The sequence below is a fragment of the Idiotropiscis lumnitzeri genome, chromosome 6 (genome assembly GCF_059441095.1).
Source record: "Idiotropiscis lumnitzeri isolate Australia: NSW breed Sydney's pygmy pipehorse chromosome 6, RoL_Ilum_1.0, whole genome shotgun sequence".
NCBI classification, from domain to species: domain Eukaryota; kingdom Metazoa; phylum Chordata; class Actinopteri; order Syngnathiformes; family Syngnathidae; genus Idiotropiscis; species Idiotropiscis lumnitzeri.
The window spans coordinates 17,740,457-17,755,912 of record NC_142396.1 but is presented as its reverse complement, the minus strand read 5'-3'; the positions used below and the strand labels follow the sequence as shown (position 1 = coordinate 17,755,912).

General features: G+C 40.0%; 1 protein-coding gene across 1 annotated transcript; it reads left to right on the top strand.

Annotated features, from left to right (window-relative positions):
• Positions 1-531: 531 nt before the first annotated feature.
• Positions 532-13,918, top strand: det1 (DET1 partner of COP1 E3 ubiquitin ligase). Its single transcript, XM_088299482.1, has 9 exons — positions 532-794; positions 4,968-5,306; positions 7,361-7,627; positions 7,695-7,907; positions 8,042-8,265; positions 11,302-11,431; positions 11,794-11,984; positions 12,231-12,422; positions 13,285-13,918. Exons 2-9 carry the CDS (start codon positions 5,058-5,060, stop codon positions 13,472-13,474), a joined length of 1,656 nt encoding a protein of 551 aa, XP_088155608.1. The 5' UTR covers positions 532-794; positions 4,968-5,057; the 3' UTR covers positions 13,475-13,918.
• The last annotated feature ends 1,538 nt before the right edge of the window (positions 13,919-15,456 follow it).

The window sequence follows — 15,456 nt, the reverse complement described above, 5'->3', positions numbered from 1 at the left end:
TTTCGGCCGAGCGACTCATCATGAGCAAACTGGAATTGATCTCACGACCTCTGCATAAGCCCTTTGTTACAGCTCCAGCTGTTGTGAAATGCGCTAAATAAATAAATTGTATTGCATTGTGATGCCATCGTTCTAACCCGTCGGCCACCGTGCCGCCTTCAAAATGTATTTACTAATGCTTATTCATTTAGATCAATAAAATAATTCGTGATTTGTTCTCAAATGTAAGATAAATAATAATAGCATAATTAATAATTACATATTCATTTAGAATACAGTGAATATTTACCTTGACTGTATCAAATAGTTGGTTAGTTCATCATGTTTGAATTAATGACAAATTATAAAATTAAAAAATGAGTATACAATTATATTTTTAATTGTAAAAAGGTCTCCTTTTACGTACATACAGTGAAGTTTAAATAAAACATTTATAATACCACTAGGTGCAATCCTTGTTTGGACCTGATGAAGAAATGGTGGCGCTGTCTAAAAAGCTCCAATCACCCCAGTTTGGGCTGTCTTCTTCTTCTTCTTCCGTTTCCTCTTCTTTGCACCACAACAACCCAACTCACAACAGTTTCCCTGCTTTGACTCAGAAAGCCGAACTGTGTTTAGGAATGCGCTCTAACTTTGAGACCTTCGTCTTTTATTCCGTTCAACTTCCGTAGCACTTAGACGTCGAGTTTTCCCGTTGGCACGCTTTCAGGTGTTACAGTACTTCCCTTAACTTTGTTGCTCACGTCGTTTAATGTTACCAACTTGACAGATCTGCAGAAGATTCTAACATCATGGTAAGTAAGCACTGCAGCTGTTTGTCCCGCAATGTTTGTTGTTCAGAGGTTGATGGGGTTATTTGTTCGTGTTCTGCCGAAGATCACGATGAGGGCAAAGCGTAAATGACACACAGACAAGTTGTGTTGAATTGTTTAATTGTTCGGCTGTATTGTAGCGTAATGTGTTTCCTCATTGTTTTCTGTCAACCATTTAGTGAAAGCGGGTCATTATTTTCAAGCCATTTTCATTTCAACTCGTATATTGTCTTATAAGACTAAGCGATAGAGCTTTATAAACTTTCGTATAATTCGAAATACGTACCTCTCGACTAAATCCAGTTCGTCTTGCGTGCGTTTCATACCATATTATTGTTTTCCAGGTAATCTAATAAACTAATGTATTCGTTGGGGAAATTCCAATCCTTTTTATTACAGAACTTTACCAGCGAGTATTATTTTCTTGCTCTCTGTCCTTGACAATGGTTGTTTTCCTCGTCAATTCAAATATATAGTTAAACTATTTTTTTTTAATTTATCGTGAATCTTGTCAACTTTTATGTTTTGCGCTTGATTTTCAAAAATGTGTTCCTGAAGAAGATTAACCCAAGATAATATTGATATGTACTTTTAATCTATTTGATATTTTTGGCAGGTGAAGCTCTCTTAATAAAAGAAAAATGAATACATTTCCCCAAATAATGTATTAATCATTTTTGCTTACAAATGTTTTAGTAATTGCAAATGCATAAAGCTGATCAGTTCTGTTGTTATACATGTGCTGAGGTTTTTCATCATAAATATGTATTCACCCAGCCTGACTACGTCCCCAAAGTTGTGAGAAAACCAACCCATGTTTCCCTTGTCTATGGCTGTTTGTATCAACATAGCTCAACATCACTATCAAAGCGATCCTTGGCCACGGCCAAATAATTTGTAAACATAAGCACATGGAATCCGGCAAGCCGTGCCCACGCCCACGGAAAGCTGCTCGTTTAATGCTCAGCAAATCATAAACCTTCCTTCCGTTGCTGCATAGCTCATTTCAGGGTCCCTTTAATAAGAGATTTTTGAATAATTTTCCAGTCATTTGCTTCTTAGCTATAACTTTAATGAATGAGCCGTTGGTTACGGAGCTGTTTTTGCCAAATTCTTGAGGCAACATGGCATCTGCCATTGGTGCCAATGGATCGCGCAGGTTCACTGTTAGCTAATGAATTATCTAACAAATCAAGCTTAGCTGGATTTTGCTGTTTACTTAGATTTGTTCCTGTTTGTCTTATAAATGTGGTGGGCAATGTTGGTATGTGTGCAAACAGTTTCTTCCCAAGAGCCATCTCCATTCTAAACTCACACACACACACACACACGACCACCCGTACCTTGCAGAACAGCAACGTGATGTGTTTTTATATATCCTATTCAGTATTATTTTCCATTGCACTAACTATTCTCTTATCTAATTTATATATTTATCTGAATTATTGTTGTATTGCACTGGAGAGGGGAGCTCTCTAATCTCGTTGCACACTTGAGTACAATGACAATAAAGGGATTTCTGATTCTGATTCTGATATATATATATTGGCATAATATACTCTGAACTCTGTCTGTTTTCTAAAGTTAAGTAAATGAGTCATTTATAAATTTTTGGCTGCTTTTCCTGTTCAGTCGCATGGGGTTGAATATATCTTACTTTGAAAAATCAATTTGCTGGCACTGGTGCATGTGGATAGCTCATTTGGCTCAGCGTCAGGTTGTAATCTCGACTCGGATATTGCTTTTATTTTGCGTGTCCTTTCCCATGCTAGTGCGGGTTGTTTCTGTGGTAATTCTGGCTCATTTCAAAAACAGGTATGTCAGGTTCAATGAAGACTTTTTGACTTTTTAAGATCTTTGACAGTACTAAATGAGAATCAAAATCTGGAACTGAAAATACAATCGAACAGGGCTTGAGTGAATCGTTACATCCCTAATAGTCATAGTTAAATTCAGAAATGATGGCTAAAAGTATCACTCAATGCAAGGAAAGGTTTTCTTTCTGCAAGTTTTGCACAATTTACACACCTTCAAGTGTCTAACTTCACAATAAGATGGAATAAGGAGAATGTCTTTGATTAATGAAGTAGATAATTTCTCATGCTTCCTTCCATTCAGGTCTTCAATGCATGTAGTTAAAACATTAAAGCCACATTCATCGGTTAACGATAATTACGCACGGAGCCATTAGGAGTTATTTTATTTCAATGTTCTGAGCTTTTTGTTCTCTTTCTTATCAGGCAGTTCTGAACCTTCTTTACAGGAAAATGGCACTTTGTAGAAATGCATGTGCCAAGAATTGCTACAATTATCTATGAACACAAATTATTGAGTGCTAAACACTGTATACAGTAAATTTCACAGAGTACGTTTTACTCTTAAAAGACTATATTTGGTCCCCAATTAGCTAAAATTTGAGAGTAAAATTCAGCATAAAAGTTACTGAGAATTTTGCGCTGAATATTTCACTCTCAAATTGTATTGTTTACTGTGACCAAATATATTCTTTTTAGAGTAAAATGTATTCAATGAAATTTACTATGTTCATGGGATGAAAACATTAAGTCGATTAATTGACGGTCGATCAATACGAAATCACTTAATCAAATGAGAATATTGAATGTGTAGTAATTGGCGGCACGGTGCGAGACTGGTTAGCACGATGGCCTCACAGTGCAGAGGTCGTGGGTTCGATTCCGGCTCCGGCCTTCCTATGTGGACTTTGTATGTTCTCCCCATGCCTGCGTGGGTTTCCTCCGGGTACTCCGGTTTCCTCCCACATTCCAAAATCATGCATGGCAGGTTAATTGGACACTCTAAATTGTTCTTGAGCGTGGATGGTTGTTTTTCTCTCTGTCCCCTGTGATTGGCTGGCAACCAGTTCAGCGTGTGACCCCGCCTACTCCCCGAAGATAGCTGGGATAGGCTCCAGCACCCCTCCGCGACCCTTGCGAGGACAAGCGGTACAGATAATGGATGGATGGATAGTAATTGTATGAAGAAGAGAAAAATGTGGTTTTCTCGTCAGCCTGTATTTTTTCAGAATTAGAATCAGTTCTAACAGGGCTCTACGCCAACGTTTGCACTGGTGGCAAAAAACTTTTACAGTTGGTCGCACCAGCACAGATTTGGTTGCACCCCTGTTTGGGGCGGTACAGCATGACCATATTTGCAATGTATCATCTCAAATAGTATACCGTAGTTTTATATGATGTAAAGAGTCACAGTTATTTTATATAAAACTTTAAAAGAAGACAGAAAAGGGAAACAATACCACGGCTAAAACTTAAAACAATTTAAAAGCAGTAATAGGTGACAGCTAAACACCTTCAAATTTGTTTACTTTGTATTAATTCAACAAAATACTATAAATATACGAATTAGAGTTTTCAATAAAAAAATAATATACGTTTGAAATTTCTGAACATGGCAATACATTTCACATTTTCACACACCGTGATATCAAGGATTTAATGTTTTAGGGCACCAAAATATTTGTTTTTTATTATTTAACCTGTTGAGCAGTATAAAATATCATTGAATAATTAACGTTTCACACCTCAACCACAAGACTGAAGGATAAAGCCAAGTGATTTGATGAGGAATTTTAACACAGGTGACGAGACTGTAATTGATTAACCTTCGATTGTAATTGAATAAAATAGCAAAGTGATTTTACTACAATAATTCTTTGAGGTATATCAGATTTTAATGCTTTATAGAAAGCCAAGGCTCGAAATATTTTTTTTTTCTTCTCACAGCAGTTTGTGAATCCAACTTGCTAATTTTGAAGAGCTCTTTTTTTTCTTCTTTTTTTTGCAGCTTAATCCCAACTGAACAATGTTTAACTGTCTGTTTTGGCGAACGTCTTTGTGACTGTTTGCAACCTTGAACAAACCCTGACGAAAAAACATTTGCTTACACACTTGCAAACCTTCGTCTCTCGGTTAGATAAGGCCTTAACATAAGTTGTGCAAACAAATTTTGTGCAGTGGGTAATGAAAGCCTGGAATGTGCTGTGCATAAAAGTTACTCAGAGATAACTGTTCCTTGTAATCACAGTCTCTGATTGATTTTTTTTTTCCAGTTGTGCTTTGAAAGCAGCATGTAACCACTTTTCCTTTTCTCAATTTCTCTTTTTCCTAAACAAAAAAGGGAGCTGGAAAATGATGTAGTTCTTCAGTCTCTCCGGCTGTCCACAACATCTACCTAATAAGGCGAACTTTGAGTCAATACTCGGACGTGATGGATGAAGACACACCCACCCTTAAACCCAGACAGATCCAGAATCAAAATGTGGTCCATCGTCTTGAGAAGCGCAGGATCTGTTCTGGCCGGCCGGGCGCTCACTGGTACAGAGTACGCTGCTTCCACCAGAACCTGTTTCCCAACTTTACGGTGGTAAATGTGGAAAAGCCTCCTTGCTTCCTGAGGAAGTTCTCACCTGATGGACGCTGCTTCATCGCCTTCTCATCTGACCAGACATCTTTGGAGGTAAAATGTGATTGATAGGTAAAATTTAATTTATAGATTAAGGTATAAAATAAATAGAAGGATGCTTTCTTTTTTACAGTTTCGAATAGCAGTGTGCAAACTACGGCCCGGGGGCCACATGCGTCCCGTTAAACGTTTTAATCCGGCCCGCTGAACTTGAAAAAAATTAAATGAATAAACCTTGTTAATGTTTTATTTTCTAAATACTCTGGTGTGTCAAACATAGATATTTTGTTGTAATGCTTTTGTTCATTTTCATTAAAAAAAAATTTTTTCCTCCGATGAGGTGAGGTTACCAAAGCACTCCATCCATCTGTTCCTGGTCAGGCCCCTTTGTCAAATTTTGGAACCCATTGTGGCCCACCAATCAAAATGTTTGCCCACCACTGGTTTTGAAGCTTAGAGGTTAATAAATTAAACAAACAGACATTACACAAATGCAGCAGAAGCTGTTGTGAAAGCGCTACATAAACACAGATGTTATATTGTCTAATTACCGTTGTTGGGATATGCATGTTTATGCTCTATATCTACATGGGAATTGGAAGAGTCATGTTACAAAATCATACTATTATGAAAGGAGGAAAGAATGAGAGCTTAATCGGATGGAAAAAAAAAACAATCTTTGCATGAGGTGATGGAAATGTGGGATTGGCAAAGTTATCCTACCACGTAAACCCAATTTAAGCACCAATTTGTTTCACAATGTCGTCAATTCTGCAAATCCTGCACTCACTGAGATGAGACGAGCTGTCGGCATTTCGCCCTGATTTGAGTCTCGCAGTCAGTGGCTGGGTGGGTTCAGGAAAAAGAGACGGCAAGAAGTTGGAAAATAAAAATAACTTATTGCTGCTAAACAAAAGAAATTACATATCTGAAACTTTTGTTTGTTTTCGAGCAGTGTTTCTCAACCTTTATTGAGCCATGGCACATATTTCACATCGGAAATAAATTCACGGCACACCACTTAGCATAACAATTCACAAAAAGCTTCTATTCAGGTTAATCATGTACCTTCAGTCATTTAGTGGAAGAGCATTTCATTGTTTTGCTTGCTACTACATGTGGTTGGCATAGATTAATTACCATTAAAAAGTTTTGGGGAAAATAATTTTGCAAAAATAATTGATATTGGATCATTTTCTCTCACAACACTGTTGTTGAGAGTCAGTGTCTTATTGAACGTTGGCGAGATTACATTTCATGAAAAAGGTCTATTTGACGGTATAATAATAATAATAATATTCCCTTTATTATTAGTCCCACAATGGGGAAATTCGAGATTCGAACCCAGGCCTCCTGGGGAGACTGGGTCCTGAACACGGCACCTTAGACCACTCGGCCAAATACATCACATATTTGTTGAATTCCATTTGCAACAATGCCTGTTTTGTGAAGATTGACCCAATAGTTCCTGAGATAGAGGTTCAAAGGAAGGCCTCCAAGCCCCTTTGCCGAAAATATCCAAATTTGGCGGGACATAGCTCCCACAACTCTGCTCAGATTGGCCTGAAATTTGATATTTCGTGTTTTGCCACCACTATCAACTATTGGACCAAATTTCATTAAAATCTAAATCTGCTTGGTTAAAATTGTATTTTTTGAGGGGAGGAGATTCGGGATGGAACGACCCTTTGAGTGGTTTTGTTTCCTTAATAAAAAAAATCAGTATTTAAAAACTGCATTTTATGTTTACTTGCGTTTTCTTTGTTATTTACATTTGTTCATCTGATAGTGATACTTTATTAATTTAGCAAGTTTTAGCAGTAAAAAGTTAACATTTTGTCATGAATGAAGTTGATAACTTGATTATTTTTCATGTGCAATTACAACCTTTTTAAAAAGCATTATCACATGTGTTGAGTTGTCAGGTAACAACCAATCACGGCTCACGCGATGTCATTTTCAGTCGACACCAAGTGGCATAATGCGTATATTTTCTAGATGAACTGTTTAGTGCCGGACCGATGTGAGATGGTCAGAAGATATTGATATTGAGTTGCTAACAAGTCTTCAAATACCTATTGATCATTTGTACAGCATTTCTCTTCCAGATTTATGAATACCAAGGCTGCCAAGCTGCCCAGGACCTGCTGAGAAGCCAGGAGGGTGAAACTCTTTTAACAGCCAATGACCAGCGCTCCCTCAACATCCGAGGCCGCCTATTTGAACGTTTTTTCTCCTTGCTCCACGTCACTAACGTGGCATCAAATGGAGAACACCTCAACCGCGAATGTAGCCTCTTCACTGACGACTGCCGCTACGTCATTGTTGGCTCGGCTGTGTATGTCCCTGAGGAGCCGCAACCATACTTCTTTGAGGTACAGCATCAAAGATTAAAAATACTTTATTGTTTGTTGTTCAACATATGCTGTGATCTGCAAACAGGTTTATCGCAACAACGAATCTGTGACTCCTAATCCTCGGTCCCCTTTGGAGGACTATTCCCTCCACATCATCGACCTCCATACGGGCAGACTGTGTGACACCAGGTCCTTTAAATTTGACAAGATCATCCTGTCCCATAATCAGGGCCTCTACCTCTACAGAAACATCCTGGCTGTGCTGTCAGTCCAGCAGCAGACAATACATGTCTTTCAGGTGTTACAATTTTTCTGGCTTGAGACTCCTCCCCTGGCAAAATATTGACAATACTCAAAAGCTGTCAGTTGCACACAACCTACAATTAGGCAAGAATCTGGGAACACCTCTCAGTCCTTGCCTCTTCTTTGCAGGTGACTCCAGAGGGAACGTTTCTGGATGTCAGGACCATAGGGAGGTTCTGTTATGAGGATGACCTTTTGACTCTTTCGGCTGTTTACTCAGAGACACAGGCTGAGAGCCAGCCGGGCGTCCCGCGTCTCTACACAGACAAAACGATCAACTCTCTTAAGCACAGGCTGCTGGTCTACCTGTGGAGAAGGGCCGAACATGATGGCAGTGCTACTGCCAAGAGGAGGTATGCAGTCCAACTTTTTTGCTACCCCCCCTCCACCTATTATATTGCTTTCTTTTCTTGTCTCGTCCCAATTTTCAGCAGATTTTACCTTCTGAGTTTCCGCACCAACATATTGAATCGGCTGCATCAAGATTATTGTTTCATGTCAAAATCAGGAACCTTGCTAATCTTTAAGGATATTTGATATAAGATGGAGTGGAACTACTTTGGTTGACCACAATCATTTCTGTGACTAAGGTCAACCTCTGATTTGTTCATATTGTCAACACCATAGGAAACCATAAGGCTGTTTATTTTTAATCCATTCCAGGGTCTGACTGTCCCCGTCAATACAATTTACACAATACATGAAATTAGATGAAATACCAGAGGGTGTTACAAGAGGGGATTATCAAACAGGAAACGAATCAGTTTGTCTGGGGTAGAGAGGCAGCTCATCCCCCAATTTTGGAGCAGCATCTGAGAAACCATGATCCCCTCTACGTTTTCTCTTTGATTTTGACACAACGAGCAAACATTGATTTGTCGACCTAAGGTGATGCGCCGGGGTGTAGGGTTGGAGCAGGTCAGAAAAGTACATTGGGGCATGGAGGGATTTAAAAATGAGAGAGAGTTTTAAAATCAATACTTTGCAGTTGAAAAAAGATTGACCTGACTGACAATTGAACTAATCTGAGTATCAAGTTTTTGCTCAGCGTCGAGTCTCACTCCCAGACTAGGTACTTTTGGTTTCCAGAATTAGGTCAGACAAAATTTACTTTGGTGGCATCATTAGGTCCAAACAATATGGCCCCAAGTGGATCCCCCCCTCTATCTTTTCATGTATTAAATGTTTTCTTTTTCTGAGATTTCCCCCATGTCGCGGACGTAACACCATGGAAGTTAATCAGTGATGGGGTCCACATGGCAGACGTCACACTCAAGACAGTTAATGGTCGGTGCGTGGTGGGCGGCCATCACACACTTCCAGTCAAGATGCATTCCTTGCCTTTTGGGAAAATCCAGACATTTTACAGAAATTTCCATTGATCATTATGGGCAATGTGTGGTTACGCACATTGTGAACAAGAGCTGTCAGCATTCAACCAACCTCATAATGATCAGTGATGACTTCAGGCATGTTCCTTTCGTTCATCTACTAACAATTTAAAACAACATGTGGGCTGTGAAACAAGAAGGAATAACATGCAGGAGTTCGCCAAGTGAAGAATGCATACAGCTCTTCTTCCCTTCAGCCTATGGGGACTTGAAGCACTTCAATCACCTTGAGACCACCAACAGGCCAGTGGTGGAACTGCAGCATGACAAAAAAAAAACTGTGACACAAAAGAGGTGCTGCAAGAGTGTTTCAGTTTCACTGGCTGGTTTTATGTAATTATCCAACCATCCATCCATCAGCTGAACCGCTTCTTCTCGCTCGGGTCACGGGGGTGCTGGATCCTTTCCCAGAAGTCTTTGGGCTCCCTGGCGGTGTTCATCCTGAACGGGTTGCCAGCCAATCGCAGGGCACTCGTAGACGAACAACCAACCTTGCTCCCACTCATACTTAGGGGCAATTTAGAGTGTCCAATCAACCTTCCATGCATGCAAGATAACCGGAGTACGTGGAGAAAACCCACACATGCACGGGGAGAACATGCTAACTGCACTTCTGCACTGTGAGCCCATCGTGCTAACCATTTGTCTACCATTCCGCCTGATGTAATTATATTTATCAAAAAAAAAAAAAGCGGGGTGTCATTTATTTTAGTTTTGTGCTTATTTGTGCTCTTGAAGTGCTGGGCCCTCTCCTATACGCCCTCTACACCTACCGGCCCACGGTAACAACACCATTGTCAAGTTTGCTGACGACACGACAGTGGTCGGTCTGATCTCGGAAGGTGACGAGACAGCCTACAGAGAGGAGGTCCAGAGACTGATTGCGAGGACAACAGACTGCAACTCAACATTACAAAAACAAAGGAGATCATCATCGACTTCAGGAGAAACAAGACGGTGGGTCCACACGTTCAAGTTCCTGGGAGTACAGATCTCCGATGACCTTTCTTGGACTCACAACACCACAGCAGTGGTAAAGAAGGTCCACCAGCGTCTGCACTTCCTGAGAGTCCTCAAGAAATCCAACCTGGACAGGAAGCTGCTGCTGGCCTTCTACCACACGTCCATCGAGAGCCTGTTGACGTACTGTGTCTCCACCTGGTACAGCGGCTACACTGAGGCGGACAGAGTGAGGCTCCAGAGGACAGTCAAAACAGCGCAAAGGATTATTGGCTGCCCTCTCCCCTCACTGTCGGACATCTACACCGCCCGGTGCCTCAGCAGGGCTCTCAACATCATCAAAGACAATACCCACCCAAACTCACACCTGTTCGACCTGATGCCCTCTGGCAGGCGCTACAGGTGCATCAAATCAAAGACTAATAGACTGAGAAACAGTTTCTCTCCAAGCACCATCTCCATTCTAAACTCTCACACACACACACACACGACCACCCGTACCTTGCAGAACAGCAACGTGATGTGTTTTTATATATCCTATTCAGTATTATTTTCCATTGCACTAACTATTCTCTTATTTATCTGATTTATATATTTAGCTGAATTATTGTTGTATTGCACTGGAGAGGGGAGCTCTCTAATCTCGTTGCATACTTGAGTACAATGACAATAAAGGGATTTCTGATTCTGATTCTGAAATAAAGCTCAGTTAAGTTTTGATGTCAAATTCATTCTCCCCGATGACCTCCCTGTTTGTGTATTTAAGGAGGGAAGTGTACATTGCTTCACAAATGGCAACTACGCCTAAAAAAACTGCTTTACATTACTGCCACTTAGTGATTGATTCTCATTCTCAGACTCTCACTCTCATTTATCCTATATTTGATGAATTAAGTTTTATGTGGGAAAATGTTCAGGCAAAAACTGAATACATAGTCCTGTGTCGTTTACGATGTATTCAGAAATTTACAGTTCTACTTTTCCGTGCTACTATATCTGCTGTTCTCTTTCATCGATTATTTTGAATGTCCCTGTTAGATTTTTCCAGTTTTTCGATCAGTTGAGGAGGCTGAGGATGTGGAAGATGCAGCTGCTGGATGAGCATCATCTCTTTATTAAATACACAAGTGAAGATGTGGTTACGCTCAGGGTCACAGACCCCTCACAGGTACACACACGCATACACGTCATGCACACACACACTGCGCTCTTTGTTGGGTTTTTCCTATTGCCTCATGTCTTTTGTTGTCTGTGCTGTATGAAAAGGATTCCTTTTTCTCGTCTCCAAGGACCATCTCTTCTACAGACTTTTTTCAGTCCTGTGACTCATTGAGAACATCAACACAAGAATCTAATTAAACCCTCCTTCTCTGAATTAAAAAAAAAAACAACATTCTTTTACGAACGTAAACAAGAATGTTTAACTGTACTGCAACCACATTCCTGGCTACAGTATCACTTTTTCACTTCTTAGTATTCCAGTAAACATGTCTCCTTTTCTTTTAACTTCAATCCCTCCTTCTGTGGCAGCCGTCTTTCTTTGTCGTGTACAACATGGTGTCGACGGAGGTGCTGGCCGTCTTTGAGAACACTTCTGATCAGCTGCTGGAGCTGTTTGAGAATTTCTGTGACCTGTTCAGGAACGCCACGCTGCACAGCCAGGCTGTCCAGTTCCCTTGTTCCGCTTCGTCCAATAACTACGCTCGGCAAGTCCAAAGAAGGTACAATGAAGCGAAAACACATTGCCTACTATACTGTTAGGAAAAAAAAAATAAAAAATAGTCAGATCTGGAAAAATGGGAGGGAAAATTGGGACATTTCCCCAAAGAATAAGAACATTTCCTGGAGGCTCAACATTGCAGTTTGAATGTTTTCAATAAGTACATTCAGTTTGTATCGCATGACTGTAGTTCAGTATATTGCAAATAAGCCAAACTTTAAGATTTGCATTTCTGTCTGTGACTCAGATTCAAAGACACCATCGTGAATGCCAAATATGGCGGCCATACAGAGGCGGTGCGCCGGCTGCTGGGTCAGCTGCCCATTAGTGCGCAGTCCTACAGCAGCAGCCCTTACCTAGACTTGTCATTATTCAGCTACGATGACAAATGGGTGTCTGTGATGGAGCGGCCTAAGACCTGCGGAGACCACCCAATCAGGTAGAGATCACATGTTGGGGAGGGCTGAAAACAAAGCAGAACCTTCACTTATGAGTACCCCCAACTTAAAAGTGTTTTGCGTTACAAGCCATCACCCTTGTCAGTTTTACTCAGCATAGTGAGCAAAGATTGGGCTTATGAGTCCACCACAAGTTGGTAGCAGCAAACTTAACATCTCTTCCCTATCAGTTCACTTAGATAATGTGCAGTAAGAGTGTTGTGATTACATTTTCCGTTTTTTGTTATTAGGAACTTTGCCAAATTTTAGTATTTTTTTCTAACAACGGGTCCTATAAAAATAGTCCACAAAGGCTGTAACAACTGACAAGGGTGTAATAATATTTCGAAGCTGCAGACCTTGTTCCATAAAAAGATGGATTAGGTGCTGAAAATGAGGAAAGTGTGGCAAAAACCAATAAAAAAATATTTCTTTACATTCCATTTTATTGTTATTAAAGGATTATGGTATGAGTTTCCACAGGACAGTGTATTACAGTGTTATTATTGTAATTAAAAAAAAAAAAAATAATAATTGCTGTGAATCGCAAAAGCTACAGTTGGCTGGCAACCAGTTCAGGGTGTACCCCGCCTACTTTCCAAAGGCAGCTGGGCGAGGCTCCAGCACGCCCACAACCCTTGAGAGAACTGTCTCAGATAATGGATGGATGGATGGAAAATGTGACAATTATTTAAGGGGGCTGGAACAGATTAACAGTATTTCCATTGATTTCAATGGGGACATCTGATTTGAGTTATGAGGAAGGGCACACGAATTAAAGTCATATTGATAAGAATTATTGTAACCGAGGTGGAAAAAAATATATCATGCATCACAAAGTTGTCTTCTTGTCATCCACATCAGGTTCTATGCACGTGACTCTGGCCTCCTGAAGTTTAAGATCCAGGCGGGCTTGCTAGGACGGCCAGTCAACCACGCTGTGCGGCGCTTGGTGGCTTTCACCTTCCACCCTTTCGAACCCTTTGCCATTTCTGTCCAGCGCACAAATGCTGAGTATGTGGTCAACTTTCACATGAGGCATGTTTATGCATGAGTAGTCTGTATTTGTGCTTACTGGAGACTCATTTTAAACATCCACTTTTGGGTGCAAAAACGTGCGGACTCTTCCAGATGGGAACAACCATCAATGTTTACAGCATTGCGCCCTCTTTGTTAAGCGGGCAGTTGGCCTATTTCTGTGTAGTCTGGACTCAACCTTGCCTCCTCTTTCCCAGCCAAGAAAGATTTAAAAATGGAAAAGTAACACTAAGTGTTGATGGAGTTGTGCAAGAGAGTACTTGGAAGCAATTGTTAGCAGAGCTTCCAAGGAGAAAACCAATAATTGTTTACATGGAATTGTGCATCAAATTGTATCACAACTACCTGTCATTTTCTAATAAGGGGAAAACATATTTTAATGTTTTTAAACTTGATTTGTTTTTATATATACTTAATTTGTTTATATTTAATGAGAATAAAATTATCATTATTTTTTTTACATTGTGCTGTGCTTGCTGTTTTAAACCAAGATCGAGCATATTTCAACATTTGACCAAAAAAATAGAAAACCGACGTAGAAAAAAATGCAACCAATTCTTGTAATTGCTGACCTTTGGACTAATCGTTCGAGTTCTGTGAGGTTGATGGTGTATTTTGTGTGTGTGCTTGTATGCTGGCTACAATTATGTTGGGAAAGCTTTTGTGAACAATGGAAGGTCTTATGGGTTAAATTTTCTTTTTTTTTTTTTTTTTAGAATCATTGACTCTATTTTTGTTACATGTCTAAAGTGAGGGCCACTAGTATGTTTTTTTCCTGATGATTCATGATGAATGACAAATGTTTTGTTCCGTGTGAGCACCATTTATTCTCCTTGTTGTCAGTTTTACAGGATTTTTATGGGATTCATATATTTTCACAGCAGCAGCATTGGCATATGAAGTGACAGAAAGGTTACTGGAGTGGCGTCACAAAGGAAATATTAAGCCTTCTCTGCCACATTTTCATGCACTGCTGGATTAGATTCTTACAGGATCCTCAGTTTTGTTGTCAGGGCCATTTTGATATCATCCACATCTTGAAAACTGGCCCACTTTAACTGGTTACACAAAAACCGAAGATGGGTTGTGGTGGATGGGTCTAAAATTGCACGACAGCAACTCAAACATGTCAGTCGAGCAAAAACGAAGTTCCACAAGAAGCATGAGGAGATTGAGGGGCTGAGTCAATCTACAGAAATTCTAACTAGGGTTTTTTACACCAAGTACAAACTTATGTTATTCTAGGAAAACAAATACAAATTTCTGTCAGTAAAATACAATTTTTTTGTGTTTTTTTTTTTTTAATTGTACAGACATTTTTCACTCCGTTGCCATAATCATAAAACGGGTAATTTCTTATTTCTATTTATAATTGAACAAATATTCAGCAGTGGATTAAATAATCATCAGTCACAGCATTGCTCAAACAATAAATGGAATTGCGGCCTCAGAATTGAACTTAGGTTACATGGCGGACACGCAGCCTGCAAACAAATGCACTGAATATTAAGCAGCATTAAGCACTCAAAGCATATTCAAAAAATATGCAAATAGTCTGACACGCCGCCACTCGCAACCTCTGACATGAATGCAAAGTTGCTAATGCATAACGCATGTAATAAACAGCCATGAAGGCACATGTCCACGCAGCTGCAAGGGTTCACGGCAGTATGAGGAGCAGGTGCTGAGGGATTAAGTGTTCCTCTTGGCTAGCCTCAGGTTACACACCATGGTGAACCTGTGAGTTGTGTGTGTGTGTGTGTGTGTGTGTGCGTGAGTCTGAAAGACTGTCCAGTGGTGCTTTAAGGCTACACAAAAGAAGCATTCACAGATGAAAACATAAAAGGAGATGATGACCATCTAAAAAGTGTCGAGACAAGTGGAAATGAGTAGGCAGCGATTTGAGGTCTGATGGCTATATTGTCTCCATCTCGTCAAGATGTAAAACCGAAGATATTTCCTGTGATTTGGGGGACAATGTTATGTCATTGTCATTAT